The sequence below is a fragment of the Xenia sp. Carnegie-2017 genome, unplaced genomic scaffold, assembly GCF_021976095.1.
Source record: "Xenia sp. Carnegie-2017 unplaced genomic scaffold, XeniaSp_v1 HiC_scaffold_24, whole genome shotgun sequence".
NCBI classification, from domain to species: Eukaryota; Metazoa; Cnidaria; class Anthozoa; order Malacalcyonacea; family Xeniidae; genus Xenia; species Xenia sp. Carnegie-2017.
The window spans coordinates 18,120,833-18,134,510 of NW_025813487.1; the positions used below are offsets into that span (position 1 = coordinate 18,120,833).

General features: G+C 34.5%; 2 protein-coding genes across 3 annotated transcripts; one reads left to right on the forward strand and one right to left on the reverse strand.

Annotated features, from left to right (window-relative positions):
• Window positions 1-341: 341 nt before the first annotated feature.
• Window positions 342-2,162, forward strand: LOC124450745 (uncharacterized protein C6orf62 homolog). Of its 2 annotated transcripts, XM_047001387.1 has the most exons (7): window positions 346-955; window positions 1,037-1,123; window positions 1,197-1,286; window positions 1,351-1,470; window positions 1,544-1,678; window positions 1,762-1,821; window positions 1,910-2,162. In XM_047001387.1, exons 1-7 carry the CDS (start codon window positions 827-829, stop codon window positions 1,973-1,975), a joined length of 687 nt encoding a protein of 228 aa, XP_046857343.1. In that variant the 5' UTR covers window positions 346-826; the 3' UTR covers window positions 1,976-2,162. The 2 variants fall into 2 exon arrangements, with proteins under 2 accessions (XP_046857344.1, XP_046857343.1); XM_047001388.1 differs by lacking the exon at window positions 1,762-1,821 and having other exon boundaries at window positions 342-955.
• LOC124452301 (mediator of RNA polymerase II transcription subunit 23-like) lies at window positions 1,973-13,649 on the reverse strand. The gene is given in 42 exon segments (XM_047002881.1): window positions 1,973-2,640; window positions 2,840-2,925; window positions 2,995-3,038; window positions 3,041-3,114; window positions 3,416-3,669; window positions 3,738-3,822; window positions 4,150-4,309; window positions 4,391-4,488; window positions 4,571-4,601; window positions 4,681-4,779; window positions 4,940-5,039; window positions 5,139-5,252; window positions 5,348-5,407; window positions 6,082-6,192; window positions 6,272-6,343; window positions 7,292-7,397; window positions 7,467-7,520; window positions 7,653-7,719; window positions 7,904-8,031; window positions 8,118-8,187; window positions 8,518-8,590; window positions 8,813-8,897; window positions 9,086-9,263; window positions 9,447-9,574; window positions 9,711-9,855; window positions 9,998-10,065; window positions 10,401-10,495; window positions 10,565-10,648; window positions 10,715-10,771; window positions 11,021-11,107; window positions 11,434-11,625; window positions 11,805-11,900; window positions 12,010-12,137; window positions 12,208-12,277; window positions 12,346-12,387; window positions 12,465-12,527; window positions 12,601-12,699; window positions 12,774-12,885; window positions 12,958-13,087; window positions 13,164-13,278; window positions 13,438-13,469; window positions 13,537-13,649. Coding segments are annotated over 39 exon segments (3,801 nt in total). The 5' UTR covers window positions 12,987-13,087; window positions 13,164-13,278; window positions 13,438-13,469; window positions 13,537-13,649; the 3' UTR covers window positions 1,973-2,483.
• Between the last annotated feature and the right edge of the window lie 29 nt (window positions 13,650-13,678).

Genomic DNA, 13,678 nt, shown 5'->3' on the forward strand with positions numbered 1-13,678 from the left:
AAATTGGCTGAATTGCTTTCGGAAAAACTACTTAACAAAGAGCTATGCTAATAAATATTTAAAAATAATAACGAAAAGTAGAAATATACGGAGATTAGATTAAAGCTCTGTCAGCTCGTCTATATGGAAATAGGTGTTTATTAAAACTTGTTAAAGAATATGAACCCATAATTTCACGAAGAAATAAGTTTTGCAATTTATGATCTTTATTCGTAAATTGGTGTCACAGAAAACTCTTTAAAATGTGCATAAATATGCACTGACTCGATTATAATTTAAATGAGATTATTAAATGACGTCGTCGATGTGACAAAAACACTTTATGATGTATAAAAATATGTGGGTGACAAGGCAATTGTAATTTCGAAAGGAAGAAGTGTCGCTTTGGTATCATCTTTTTTTGAACAAACCATTAAATCAAGAGGAGTTGGCTTAAATATGCGTTATATTCACGAAATTGTGTATTTTCTAGTTGAGCAACGTCACCTTTCGGTAAAAATCGATCGCAATATATGTATGAATGGCTTGTTTTGATTTTGTTAGAAGACCTGGTTCTCGTACTGTCGTACATCCATTATAACATTGTTCATAGCTCTTTTTGCAATCATTTTGTTTCGTCGATTACAGAACCAACCACTATTGAATAATATTTTTAATTTAATGATCCATTTCGATTCTACAATACATTGACATAACTCAGAAAGTGCTTTTTCGAAAGAATTTAAGTCGACGGAACTAACCATCGAAAACTTCCTACGAATCAAATTAAATAATAAAAGATGACCAACAGCTAGGAAGAAAAGATACACAAAAGTAGTAGAAGATAATGGCAAGCCCACAAGAAAGAAAGACGATTACAATGAATCGCTTAAAAAAGAAATTGAACGAATCAAAACAATCATTGGCAGATGAGTTTGACTTTAAATGGTATATTGCCTTTTCCTTTAAAGATAAGGTAAAAAACATTTCTCAGGTATAAGTGTTTTAAAACCACCTATAACTTCGTTACAGTTATGTATTATGCTCTTACATTTAGAGGAAAAAAACAGCTTTGTTTGAAGCGAAACAAGTCGTCTCTGTTATGACAAATACCTTTGAAACTTACATTGTAAAAGGTGCCCAGGTGAGTAGATGATGGAAGTTAGTTATGTTGGTTTAGATATGTTTGGATTCTAATTAATTAATTGTTTTTATAGGACAACATGTATTCGTTCGATAGTTCTCAAGAATTGTTGGATAAAGATATGGTTCAGTTACATGCATCTCAATATTGCCCTCTGAGAAGTGTAAGTCAGCGATGGATATTACACTGCTCAAATATCAGATAAATTTGAATGTATATTTAAACAGGATATGCCAGGATGCGTACGAGATATAGACTTCATTTTGTGGCCAAGAAATGACTTAGCTGGCATGAAATGTTTCTTATTTTCTCGATGGAAAGGAGATGCCAAGTATCGTCATGTTGATGTAAGTGCTCACCTGGGAAATTTGGATAAAGGACTTTAGTTTATGTTTAGAAATTATTTTTTACCTGATGTAGGTAAAGTTTGAATGTGATGCTATTGATTATGAGAAACAAGTATTTCAGCTCCTTGGTAAAAAGCGTGTTAAAGATGCTGTTGTAAATAATCCACAAGAAAACATCTTTCTGTTCTTGGATCAACAAAACTGGAAGGTAGCTTTTTTCCATCTTATGTAATCCAAATATCCAATCCACCACTTCAGTAATAACATAACTTGTTCTTTGTGTTTGTTTAGTCCAGTGATAACAATCTTTCATTGTTCAAACTGTCCAACATCTGCATCTGTTTACCTCAGGTAATCAATCTTTATGGATATTAAAGTTTGAAACTATGAAAATAAATCATCGTTAAGAGTACTTGACATGTTTATTTTGCATTCACAGGATCATTTGACAAGATGGAGCGTACAAACAGAAAATCAAGTTTTACAAGAACATACACCAGAATAATGACTTGATGTTTTTATTTTCTACTTTCTTAATATTTACGTGAAGTTAATTAGTAATTGCTGCACTTCTGTGTTGCCGAGAAATTAATGAATTTAAAATTTGTTACTTTTATTGGAAATGTGACAAATATACAATGTATCATTTGGAGAAAATAAAATAAATGCTGGCTATTACCATATGCTACATACATCATCTGTTTATGAATGAATTGATCACTACTTCAGTCTTGCTTTAAATTCATGAATGGAGCTTAACATCCATGTATCTTTAAAAAAATGTAGCATAACTCCCTGCCATTTAAATGGGAAAAAAACGGGATATCTTCAAGAGTCGGAAGAATGACTGACATGGATTCTTTCAAAGGGTAGCCCCTCAGAAGGTTCCCAAAATTTAAATAGCCTTTGCCAACTCGTGATTGTTGAGAAGTTTTCATTCCAGATCTTACGTGGAGAATTTACGAACGCACCAAAATTCCTTCTTCAATTTCCCACCATTCGCAGGAACAAATCTATTCAGCAAATGAGGCCAGTTCCTCACGTGGGTGCAAGCCAGAGACATGCGCAATGAACTGCAAACGATTGCGAAGAACAGGTCGAAGATTAACGACGTAATGTTGAATATCCTGTTTAATAGCATCACCAACAAACATGTACTTAATATGGTAACTGGAGTGAGATTAAGAAACAATCAAACGAATAGCAACGACAACTACTTCATTTTCATATGAAAGTAGAGAAATATATAAAAGGGATTTAGAGGTACTACAAAGGATGCATGAAGTTGTATATTGTATCAATATGATACAAAGAAGTATAAAAGGGATTTGAAAGTACAAAAAGGAATTGAAGATATTAAAAAAGATACAAGAAATCGCATATTGTATCAATATGATACAAATGAGTACATTTCTTGTCGACGACATCCAGGATCACATAAAACTCCTTTGCGATCTAAAATGACAACGAGATAAGGAGAAATAAATGCCTGTTGCGATATAGAAAACATTTTCATTACTCTACCTCTAAAAGACATCTTGGTTTTTCGGAGTAAAAACGAAAGAGGAAGGACCAATTACACGACATAAGAAAAGAAACTGTGCTTCATTATGAACCAACGGTTTAAGCTTGTCTCTTAACATTCTTAAAAAATAATTACTAAAAATGATATCATGGTTTAGAGTTAACTTATTCCTTCCATTAAACACATTTAAAAGGTTTCTCCCGACTAAAAATTATTGTAAAGTGATCATGCATCACCAGGGAAAATGGTTTACAAAATACACACCAGGATGTTTCCCTGTTCATTTACCACACTACATCAGCATGTTCATGATTAAAGGACCTCGTAACCACGTCTAATTTTTGCGGACAGAGTCGTATGGAGTGGTAACTAAGGGGGAAATGAGCCAAAAATCTCTGTGTATTGTACAAAGCTACCTACCCGATTATGTAAGAAATATGACCTAAACTTGAATGATACCAAACTGCATTTGAGAATGCCACGACCAGGTCAGGTAAGGTAAGTGCACAGGCAGCCGAGCTGGACTGGAAACTATAAAAGGAGTATGAAAACGACGATGGATTTGACAAGTTTTCTGGTAAGCCGTTCATCATAGCTGGATTCACATCTTTTATGGAGAGATCAGTGTTGATAGCCTCGCAAATCACGTGAGGCACGACTTTGCTGTACGATTCCTAAAAGACATGAAATGTAAGTAGACATTACTGAATACCCAAAGGTGATGACGTGTTTTTAAACTGACAGGTAAAGAGGATATTATCAAAGCCAAAGCGTTTATCCACGTCTTTGTGTCGTTGAGAATTTCAAGGCTGCGACTTGTTTCACCACTAGAGATTTTTAAAAAGACAAAAAAAATGTATTAAAGACTCGCCAGTAGCTCTCTGATCACAGATAGTCAAGTTACTGGGGATTGTAGTACATTGTAGTACATTACATTGCATTGTAGTACATTGCTGTACATTGCAGTATATTACAGTACATTGTAGTACAGTACATTACAGAACATTGTAGTATATTACATTACAGAACATTGTAGTACATTGCAGGATATTACAGTACATTGTAGCACATTGTAGTACAATACTGGGCATTGTAGTACATTATTTCCCTCCTTCATTTAAGCTAGTTCAACAAGATGGTGTGAACGTACACACCATTTATAAATAACAGAGAAGAGTGATTGAGCAATGACAATGTCGTCAACAGGGAGACACATTAATTCGACACACGTGACATGAATCGCATGCGCAGCTGGACTGGCGAACTCGTGAAAACGAGCGTCGAACAACGGAAATGGCGAATTACCAGCAAGAGATGAGAATTGTTAAGGAAAAAAACAAAAGTTAATGTTCGAAAACAGAAGTAGAAACAAGAAATCATGACATGAAAGGATACTATCCACGAGTCTTCCCACAATTTCACAATAGTAATCCAAGTTTGGAGTCCAGTTTACATCGCCACGTAAATATTCCCAACAGGGAGAAGACAAACACCTTGCGAATAAAAAATGAAAAGTTTTTTAATCACTTTTACATCAAAAATTTTTTTATGAAAAACTCATTTCATTCACCATACCAATGAGGTGACCGAACACTTGCAAACGCTCCTGAAATTAGACGGAAAATCAACTTGTAAATACGAGATTTTTATGAAGATGATTTCGTTGAAAACAAGTAAGTATTTACCCAAGATAACGTTGACGAGTTTGTCGCGACTTCGAGGTCGTTCATTTAAAATATCATTGTAATAAAATAAAGTGTTGTACAAAAAAGTGACAGGACGATCTGTAAAAAAAAAACAAACAACGAAAGCGTTTAGTTCGACATAATCACTACTTCAATTGATGTGATAGCAACTACTTTCATCAATAAACGCAATCCTTACCGTGAAATTTAAACAGTGGAGCAAAGGAATGAAGAAGTCATCAATAAACGCAATCCTTACCGTGAAATTTAAACAGTGGAGCGAAGAAATGAAGAAGACTTTCAAGTCCTGTCATGACAGCAGGTAACTCTATGAAACGATGAACTATAACTTCGAGGACCTACACGAAAGAAAAATTTAAAGTACTTTGACATAAGGATGTGTTTTATTCACTAACAATGCATAAAATGACAGTATAAAATACGCAAATTCAACTTACTGGCAAAAAACGAAGGCAAACGTTGCCAAAATTTATTGGGAAATACGCCACATTGTGTGAACTAGCTTTCGTGGCCTCGCGAAGTCCTTCAAAGTAAAACTTTTCGTCCCATTGCTAAATAGAAACTCCCGTCATGAGAACTGGAGGAAGACGAGGAAGGACCTGGGAACGAGGTTTTTCATAATCCTATGTAATGATAACAATCAAACCTTGTGATAGCCTTGGTGTTTTTGATGCCATTCTGGATGTTTCCAATATTCTGGATGGACCTTAAAACATCAACTTCAACTTTTAATCTAGTATTAAAATCGCTCAGTCACAAATTAATTAAGAATTAATCTGAGCATGCGCAGTCAACTCCACCAACTCCCAAAGTTTGTGGTCATGGCAATGACCAACTGGATGTACTAGTACTAATTATGGAGTAAGTAGCTCGCTCAGTCACTAATTCTCGGATAAATCATCTGCGCATGCTCAGTCTTCATGAGCATGCGCAGTCGACTTGACCAGCTGCACAAGTTCATGGTCATGGCAACGCCCAACTGCATCTACTAGCACCGATTTTGAAGTAAATAGCATGCTTACTAACAATTTATTAGAGAAATACGTTTATACGTTTTTTACTTGTTACCTTTTACAATGTAACTTTCTCCTAACTCTCTCGTGATGAACGAGAGCCTCCCTATACAATATGACTCTCTCATCATGAACGAAAGCATCCATGGGCTTCATGTTATGCCTGCTACCTTTATTAATAATCGTTCTGAATAACTAGATCCAGATTAACAAATGCCGCAAAACTCCTAACCATTTTATTGCCACTATTCTACATAAGATTTGATTGTAGTTTGATCTTGTATTTTTGACACGTGTGTTTACCGTCCGAAAGGTGAATTGAATAGCCATAATAACATCGGTTGTAAGGAAATTTTCTTCATCTTACCTCTTGTACAAATGTCTGAACTCTGTCTCGAAATGAAGGATTCTTGAGCAACAAAAATGTCACAAGTAGATTACAAACTTGAGCTTCTTTTGATTCGTAATAACGCAACACCTAACAAATGACAATAGCAGGAATAAAATAATGGCTAACATCAACAATGGTTTGTTCACATATGTACTGCCAAACTCACCAAACATAAAACAAGACGATCTATGGTGAAGATATGATATTTCCATACCATATCATGAAGACATCCGGTGCGCTATAGAAGAATTTCAAACTGTAGCAAGTATATAAGTGTGAATTACAGCATACAGTCGCACATAAAGGCATGTATTCTAAGGTATATTCTTGTACTGGTACATACAGGCATGTACTCTAAGGTATATTCTTGTACTGGTACATACAGGCATGAAGGTTTATTCTTGAGTACATACAGGCATGTACTCAGGTATATTCTTGTACTGGTACCTACAGGCATGTACTCTTAGGTATATTCTTGTACTGGTGCATACAGGCATGTACTCTAAGGTATATTCTTGTACTGGTATATATTGGCATGTACTCTAAGCTTTATTCTTGTACTGGTACATACAGGCATGTACTCTTAGGTATATTCTTGTACTGGATATATAGGCATGTAAGGTATATGTACCATACCATGTATCTTAGGTATATTCTTGTACTGGTACATACAGGCATGTTTTAGGTATACTTGTACTGGTACATACAGGCATGTACTTAGGTATATTCTTGTACTGGTACATACAGGCATGTACTCTTAGGTATATTCTTGTACTGGTACATACAGGCATGTACTCTTAGGTATATTCTTGTACTGGTACATACAGGCATGTACTCTTAGGTATATTCTTGTACTGGTACATACAGGCATGTACTCTTAGGTATATTCTTGTACTGGTACATACAGGCATGTACTCTAAGGTATATTCTTGTACTGGTATATACAGGCATGTACTCTTAGGTATATTCTTGTACTGGTACATACAGGCATGTACTCTAAGGTATATTCTTGACTGGTACATACAGGCATGTACTCTTAGGTATATTCTTGTACTGGTACATACGGGCATGTACTCTTAGGTACGTTCTTGTACTCTTGTGTTTCTATCATTTATTTATAGATTTGAACACCATACCCAAACATCTTAAGATGTTAATACTCAGTTTAATAATGCAAAATTCAAACCTTCGTGATTTCCTCTGATGTAATAATGGAATAATCGTATATAAGAAAATCAGAAAATACGCGGATCTGTTTGGTTAACGCTCTGGCCCCTAACTTAACCAAAACTCTATGAAGAGAATGAAAAGAAAAGAAAAACAGTATTTTGTTCATTTATTAAAAGTAAAATAAAACTTACTGAAGACAAATTTGGTTAACACGACCACTTTCCAACAAACACTTCCAGATAATGCTAGATGATACACGGTAAGAACAGTATTCAAAACTTTGCATTCATTTTGAAAATGCGACGACAAAAAAATGGCTACAAGAACATGATTACGTAGAGAAGAAAAAAGACGCAAATGAATTTTAAATTGCTTACCAAACAAATATATTGGGTGAACCTGGTTCACCAAAATAATTCAATATTTCAGCCTGCGATTTCATGTCTGAAATGAAGTGAAAATATAAGTTCATAAAGGGAAGGATCTTGGATGATTTTAAAGGGGGGGAGGGTTAGGGTTTCCCAACCGGATGTACTCGGACGTCAACCATTACATAATCGACTAGTACAAAGTTACATCGAAGATGAAGCGTGTAAATCAAATAGTTTGCACACCATACATCACTTACTTTTAAATTTCATGTATTCTTCCTCGACTCTCTGTTTTAAAGCAGGTTTACTTTCTACTGGAATGATCCGTTGGGCGAAGAAGTTTTGAATGGGTAGCGGGAAATGTTCCAAAGTATGTTTGGACCAACTATGAAAATATAAAGATGTAGGTAAATGAGGAGCACAAGGGTAACAAAATGACAAGAAAGGATATGGATTAAAATATCGCCATACTTCATGGGTGTTTTTTCAACAATTGTTTTCAAGATATCGTCGTACCACTGAGAGGAATGTTGCTCTGTTCCTGAAATGATAAAAAAGCCTTTGACAATTAACATATTGAAAATGCATATAAGAACACGAGAGCACATTAAATTGACAATTAACATGTTGAAAATGCATATAAGAACATGAGAACACATTAAATTGACAATTAACTCATTGAAAATGCATATAAGAACATGAGAGCACATTAAATTGACAATTAACTTATTGAATATGCATATAAGAACATGAGAACACATTAAATTGACAATTAACTTATTGAAAATGCATATAAAACATGAGAACACATTAAATTGCCAATGAACATATTGAAAATGCATATAAGAACATGAGAGCACATTAAAATTACCTGATATATGTATCGCTCGTGCAATGTTCAAAATAAATATCCTGTTTAACTCCTCAGACTCAGCAGACACCAGCTAAATTATATATTTCAAAGAAATCAAAATTCGTGCACTGTACACGTAAGTTAGTAGATAGTTTGTAGATGTAGATCGTCCAGGTTAGTAAAGTCCTGAGAAGGACTGTTTTTGTTCTTGTTCACTGAGGTTTCGACAACCTTAGCTGTAGTCATCACGGGTTCAAACCATTTACTTTATTACGCTCATTTGGGCAGATAGTTTAAATTTTTCTAAGCTTACCATATTAGGTTTGTGTTTTGTAAAATACGACTCGACGACATGATTCTCGAGACCTTGAATTAAACGAAACGCTGTGCTTTCCAGGCTGAAAACATCGAAACATAAAAGATTAAAATTACTTTACTACTTTTATAACAAAATCGATGAGTGTGCCTACAAAGACAACAATATCGACATCTGAATGATGTAGTTTTGACCTTCACTGTAAGACATGAAAAACGAACACCTTTACTGAGGGGGAGGGGAGAGAACACAGCGGTTGATTGCAATTACCATAAATGGAGTTGATAATTTTGATTCGTCTGCGGTATTGCAGCAATTGAGTGTATAAGAGACATGAGATGAACACGATAGTTCTGGGGAATAAAAGGTAAACGATAACTAAACATTTCCAGAAGATTGTGCAAGATACCCCAAGCTTTGTGTTCAAAAACAACTGGAAGCACTTGACCTAGGGAAAAAACAAATTTCAGCTGCAAAGGAAGTCGGAAGCGAAGTTAACAACACACAAACATACAATTCATGCTTTCCATTAAACACACAAACAATAATAAATAATAAACAATATTATTTTTTGATTGAAACTCTATGGATCTGAAAAGACCAACGAAATGTCACTTTTGTTTAAACTTACTAAAAACATTTCTGATGCTGGGAATGTCATTTTCGGCCAACAAAGAGCTGTAAGTTTCCAACATTACATAGAATAACGTTGTGTTCGGATCTTTCTTTCCAATAATATTACTTATGTTGAACAGTAAACTGAAAAAAATGCATCAAAACAATATTTTTTCACAAAACTTGCGAGCAATCGGTAAAGTTCAACATATTTATAAATATCGTCAATAAAGACATTATTCAGGGAATGAAAGTAATGGACATTTGAAAAATAATTTACCGTCGCTTAGCAGGGTAAGAGATGACATCCAGTAGCTGTGTAGGAATTGAAGTTAAATGAGGGGGGGAATGGGCTTGATTTCCCATCTGTCCCTGATGTCGACCAAACCATAATTCTATTACAAAAGCTTGAGTGCTTATTGGATCTGAAGTCAAAAGAGAAATATAATTTACTTTGTAAGGTTTTAGTGAATCAAACAGATGGATAGATGTTCAGAATATCAGGTAAAAAACCAAATTAACTTTTTACCTTTTTCAGCAAGAGTTTTTAAATGCTCGCTAGCATTTAAAAGAAAGCAATATTATTGCTAGTGCGCGCGCTTGGTGCTTTATGCTGACTGGGCTTTAACATGTTGCTAAATAAAACAAAAAATACGACATTATTTCAACCCTTTATGTTACATTGTATTTAAATTTACAGTTTAAAAGGCAGACACGGTAATGATGAATAATAAAGATAATACTTATAGCTGAAGCTGAAACAGTCCATAATTTTACATTGAAGTTTTTTAGTTCGACAAGACATTCCGTAAATAAAACTTCAAGGGTGTTTTAATATGTACAAAAATGACAATCATACAAAGATTACAAACATCCTCTTGTTAAGAAGAATTCATATAACTGACCAAGTAGCAACGAAATTAACTTCACAAACTTTTGAAGTTCATGATTTTTGAGTGAAAGACCTTACTCTAAATGACTGCAAAGCTGACGAAGAGCTGCTGGTCTTGACATTCTTATGCTATGTCCCTGTGGTCTTGACATTTTTGTACTCTGTCCTTGTGCCTAAGAGAAAACACAATCTCTATGATATATAAAATGTTTGCAAGAGAGAAACGAATAGAGAGATAATACCTTATTGGATAAAACATGCCAAAGGCAGGGGACGGCCATTGTGTATATAAATGTCGGGTCACTGACTTCAGGGACGCTCAAAGGCTGGCGACAAAAATATAACGTTTGAATACGTTTAAAAAAAGGACAACGAGATGGATGATGACTAACCTTCGTGTCAGTGAAAAGAAACTCGATCAACTTTTTTAAAGGAATCAAGTCTTTTTGCTGAAAATAAATTCACAAGTCAAAACAGTCACGTTACCAACAAAATGAAGTTTTGATGTTTTAGGATTACCAAAAAAGATTTTAGTAAAACATAAAACAATGACACTCCGTATAAAGTAAATATTGTTCAATAAATATTGTTTACTTTATGCGGAATATAAATTGTTTTGTGTTTTGATGTATTATGGCTTTCAAAGCTCATTCACGCACATAGAAAAATTAGAAATCAAATTTAACAAAAAAACCCACCTCTAAATGCGAGTGTGCGTCACCCCATAGCTGTAGAATAAACCACATCAAATAATGACGTCCCTTGAAATATCTCAGTTCTTGCAGCTGAAATTTTAGAAGTCAAACATTTTGACTGTGAAGATAACTGCAACTAAGTTTGTCAAAACGTTAGTCAACATCAACAAGAACAGTCCTTCTCAGGACTATACTAAACTGGACGATCTACATCTACAAATATCTAGTCTCACAATTTAGTTATACACCTTAAGACAAACGACACAAGAACTTTCATCTATTCATTAGTAGGAACAAATCTTGAATAACATAAATGACGTCACAGACAACGTTTGAATGACCAATAATATCGCTAGAGTTAAAATGACGTCAACAATACTAAAAGTACAAATGTGACGTGTTTTCCTTATAAATACCTTATCGTACAACGACTTTATAATTGATGTGAAGTTGAGGAGATTAAGGCAGGCGTACGACATTGTGATGTTGCAAAGTCGTTTCCATAGCAACATAGCTGCTTCAACATTTACATCCTGTTCACATTTTTCCATGGCATTCACAATAAGATCATGAAATACATCATCCAGGATGCTACATCTTTCGCGTACCTGAAATGATTTTAAACTTCTGATAATCAAAGGCGAATGGTAATGAAAAGTTGGAAAGTTACGTTTAGAAAGAACATTCACGGTAAAGTTTAAAAACATGAACACCATGGCAAAATTTGTTCTGGGGTTGTACTTCCAAAATTTTAGAGAAATCTTGTTGTAAATATTACATCTCTTACATTTTTATTCAAACCAAGTAAAGTGCTGACGGTTTCTCTTGAATTGGGCTGATTTACAATGTTGCAAAGAAGTTTATATTGCCTTCCGGAGACATCCTTAAAATATTGAAATAAAAAATCATAGCATAATTACATGCTTTGCTCAAACAAGGAGCAAGCCAGACTACATAAGTAATGTCAGATTTAAGAGCAATACTCCACTTGCTTTGTCATAAGGTAGTTGTACTTTAAAATGAAATGTCAATTGTTTCTGGTCTAGTCTCCAAATGCATGAGTTCATTGAATGTAGAGAACTACAAGGTGAACCAATAATTGGGTAGAGATAACAGCGGCCTACGAACAAAGATAAAATTGTACATAAATTTACAATTTCAAAATTATTTTAATTAGGTCATTTACGTACAGGATACTGTGACCAGTTGTGCCAAAGGACGAAAACCATCAACAAAATCAGCTAAAACCTCTGATAATGCCTGTTGCAAATGTTCATTTCCATGAATTCATTTAAAAGCATAAGTTAAGGAGATTGAATAGTCCCTACCCAGTGTGGAGTTGTGTCATTTTCTGGAAATATCTTCAAAATCTGAAAAATGAACAATAACGTCAGTTCTCACAACAGGTTAAATGAATGCTTAACAGCAAGTCAAACAAAACTCAAACCTCATTAATGCAAAAATAAGCTGGAAGAAGACATGCATTACGATCCAAAACAAGACGAATCACCTGAAAGAAGCCAATTGAATTGAGTTTGAAAAATTAAGCTTTATTTATATAATTTATGCAAGTAAATATGCACCTTTAAAACTGCCTCAATTTGTGGAGAAACTGGAGCAGGCAATACATTGGGAATTTCTTTAGACTTCTCCAAAACCAACGTAAATATGTCACGACAACCCTTTTGAGGACAGCTTGATGGTGAAAATGGTTTCATGAACTAAAGAGGATCAATCCTTACGTACTGATACGTACCTTATAATCAATAGAATTCAAACTACTGTAAATAAGCTCGAAACTCAAACACCAGAACGTCTCATTTTGGAAGTTCAATTTCCCGTAGTTTAAAATAGCCTCACAGATCATTCTAAAGAAATACAATAAAAGTGAATGGTGTTTGTGAGATGTGTACATCTTACTTCAAATTTGTTGGTCTTACTTGGCTTTAACAATATCCTGCCTTATCATTCTTCTCAACAGATTGAACGAGGCTTTAACTTTTTCCGGATTTGATTGATCTTGAATTCTTTCCACCAGCTTCCCAGGATTTTAAATTTAGCGAAAGCGGCCTATTGAGATTGAACATTCAGCGCATTCGGCCATTAACAACAAATAAATTAATGGAAAGTTCGTTAAGTCGAGTACCACATCCTTTTTCTCTGTCTCCAGTAAGGAATTGATAGTTTTCCACAATTCTGTAAATGCCGAAAGGAACTTCTCATCTTTTTCGTTGTCATGCGTTTGGTCTCGTGCTATAAAGCTGAATAGTTTAATGAAATAAATGTTACTTCTTGATCAGACAAATGCCCATACGGACAAGCTATCTCTCAATAATGATTATTTCTTTCCTAAATGTAAGTTTGGAGATGTTTTATGCTTAACTTAGCAAAGAAATACATGGAAACACAATTGACTTCACCTGGAAAACACCAACTGAAACTCGTTGATTTTCTGTAAAAGAAATGAACACATGAGAACAGTTTGGTAAACATGAAAATCTATATTCATCAATACTCACAAAATACTCATTTACAAGCACATTGAACCGATTAATTTGAGCCTCCATCAACGTTTGTGGAATTTAAATGATTTAAAAGGCCTTCGTTTGAATTAGTGAGATAAAGCCGCCATTTTGTTTCATCAATAGTGATACTTTATTT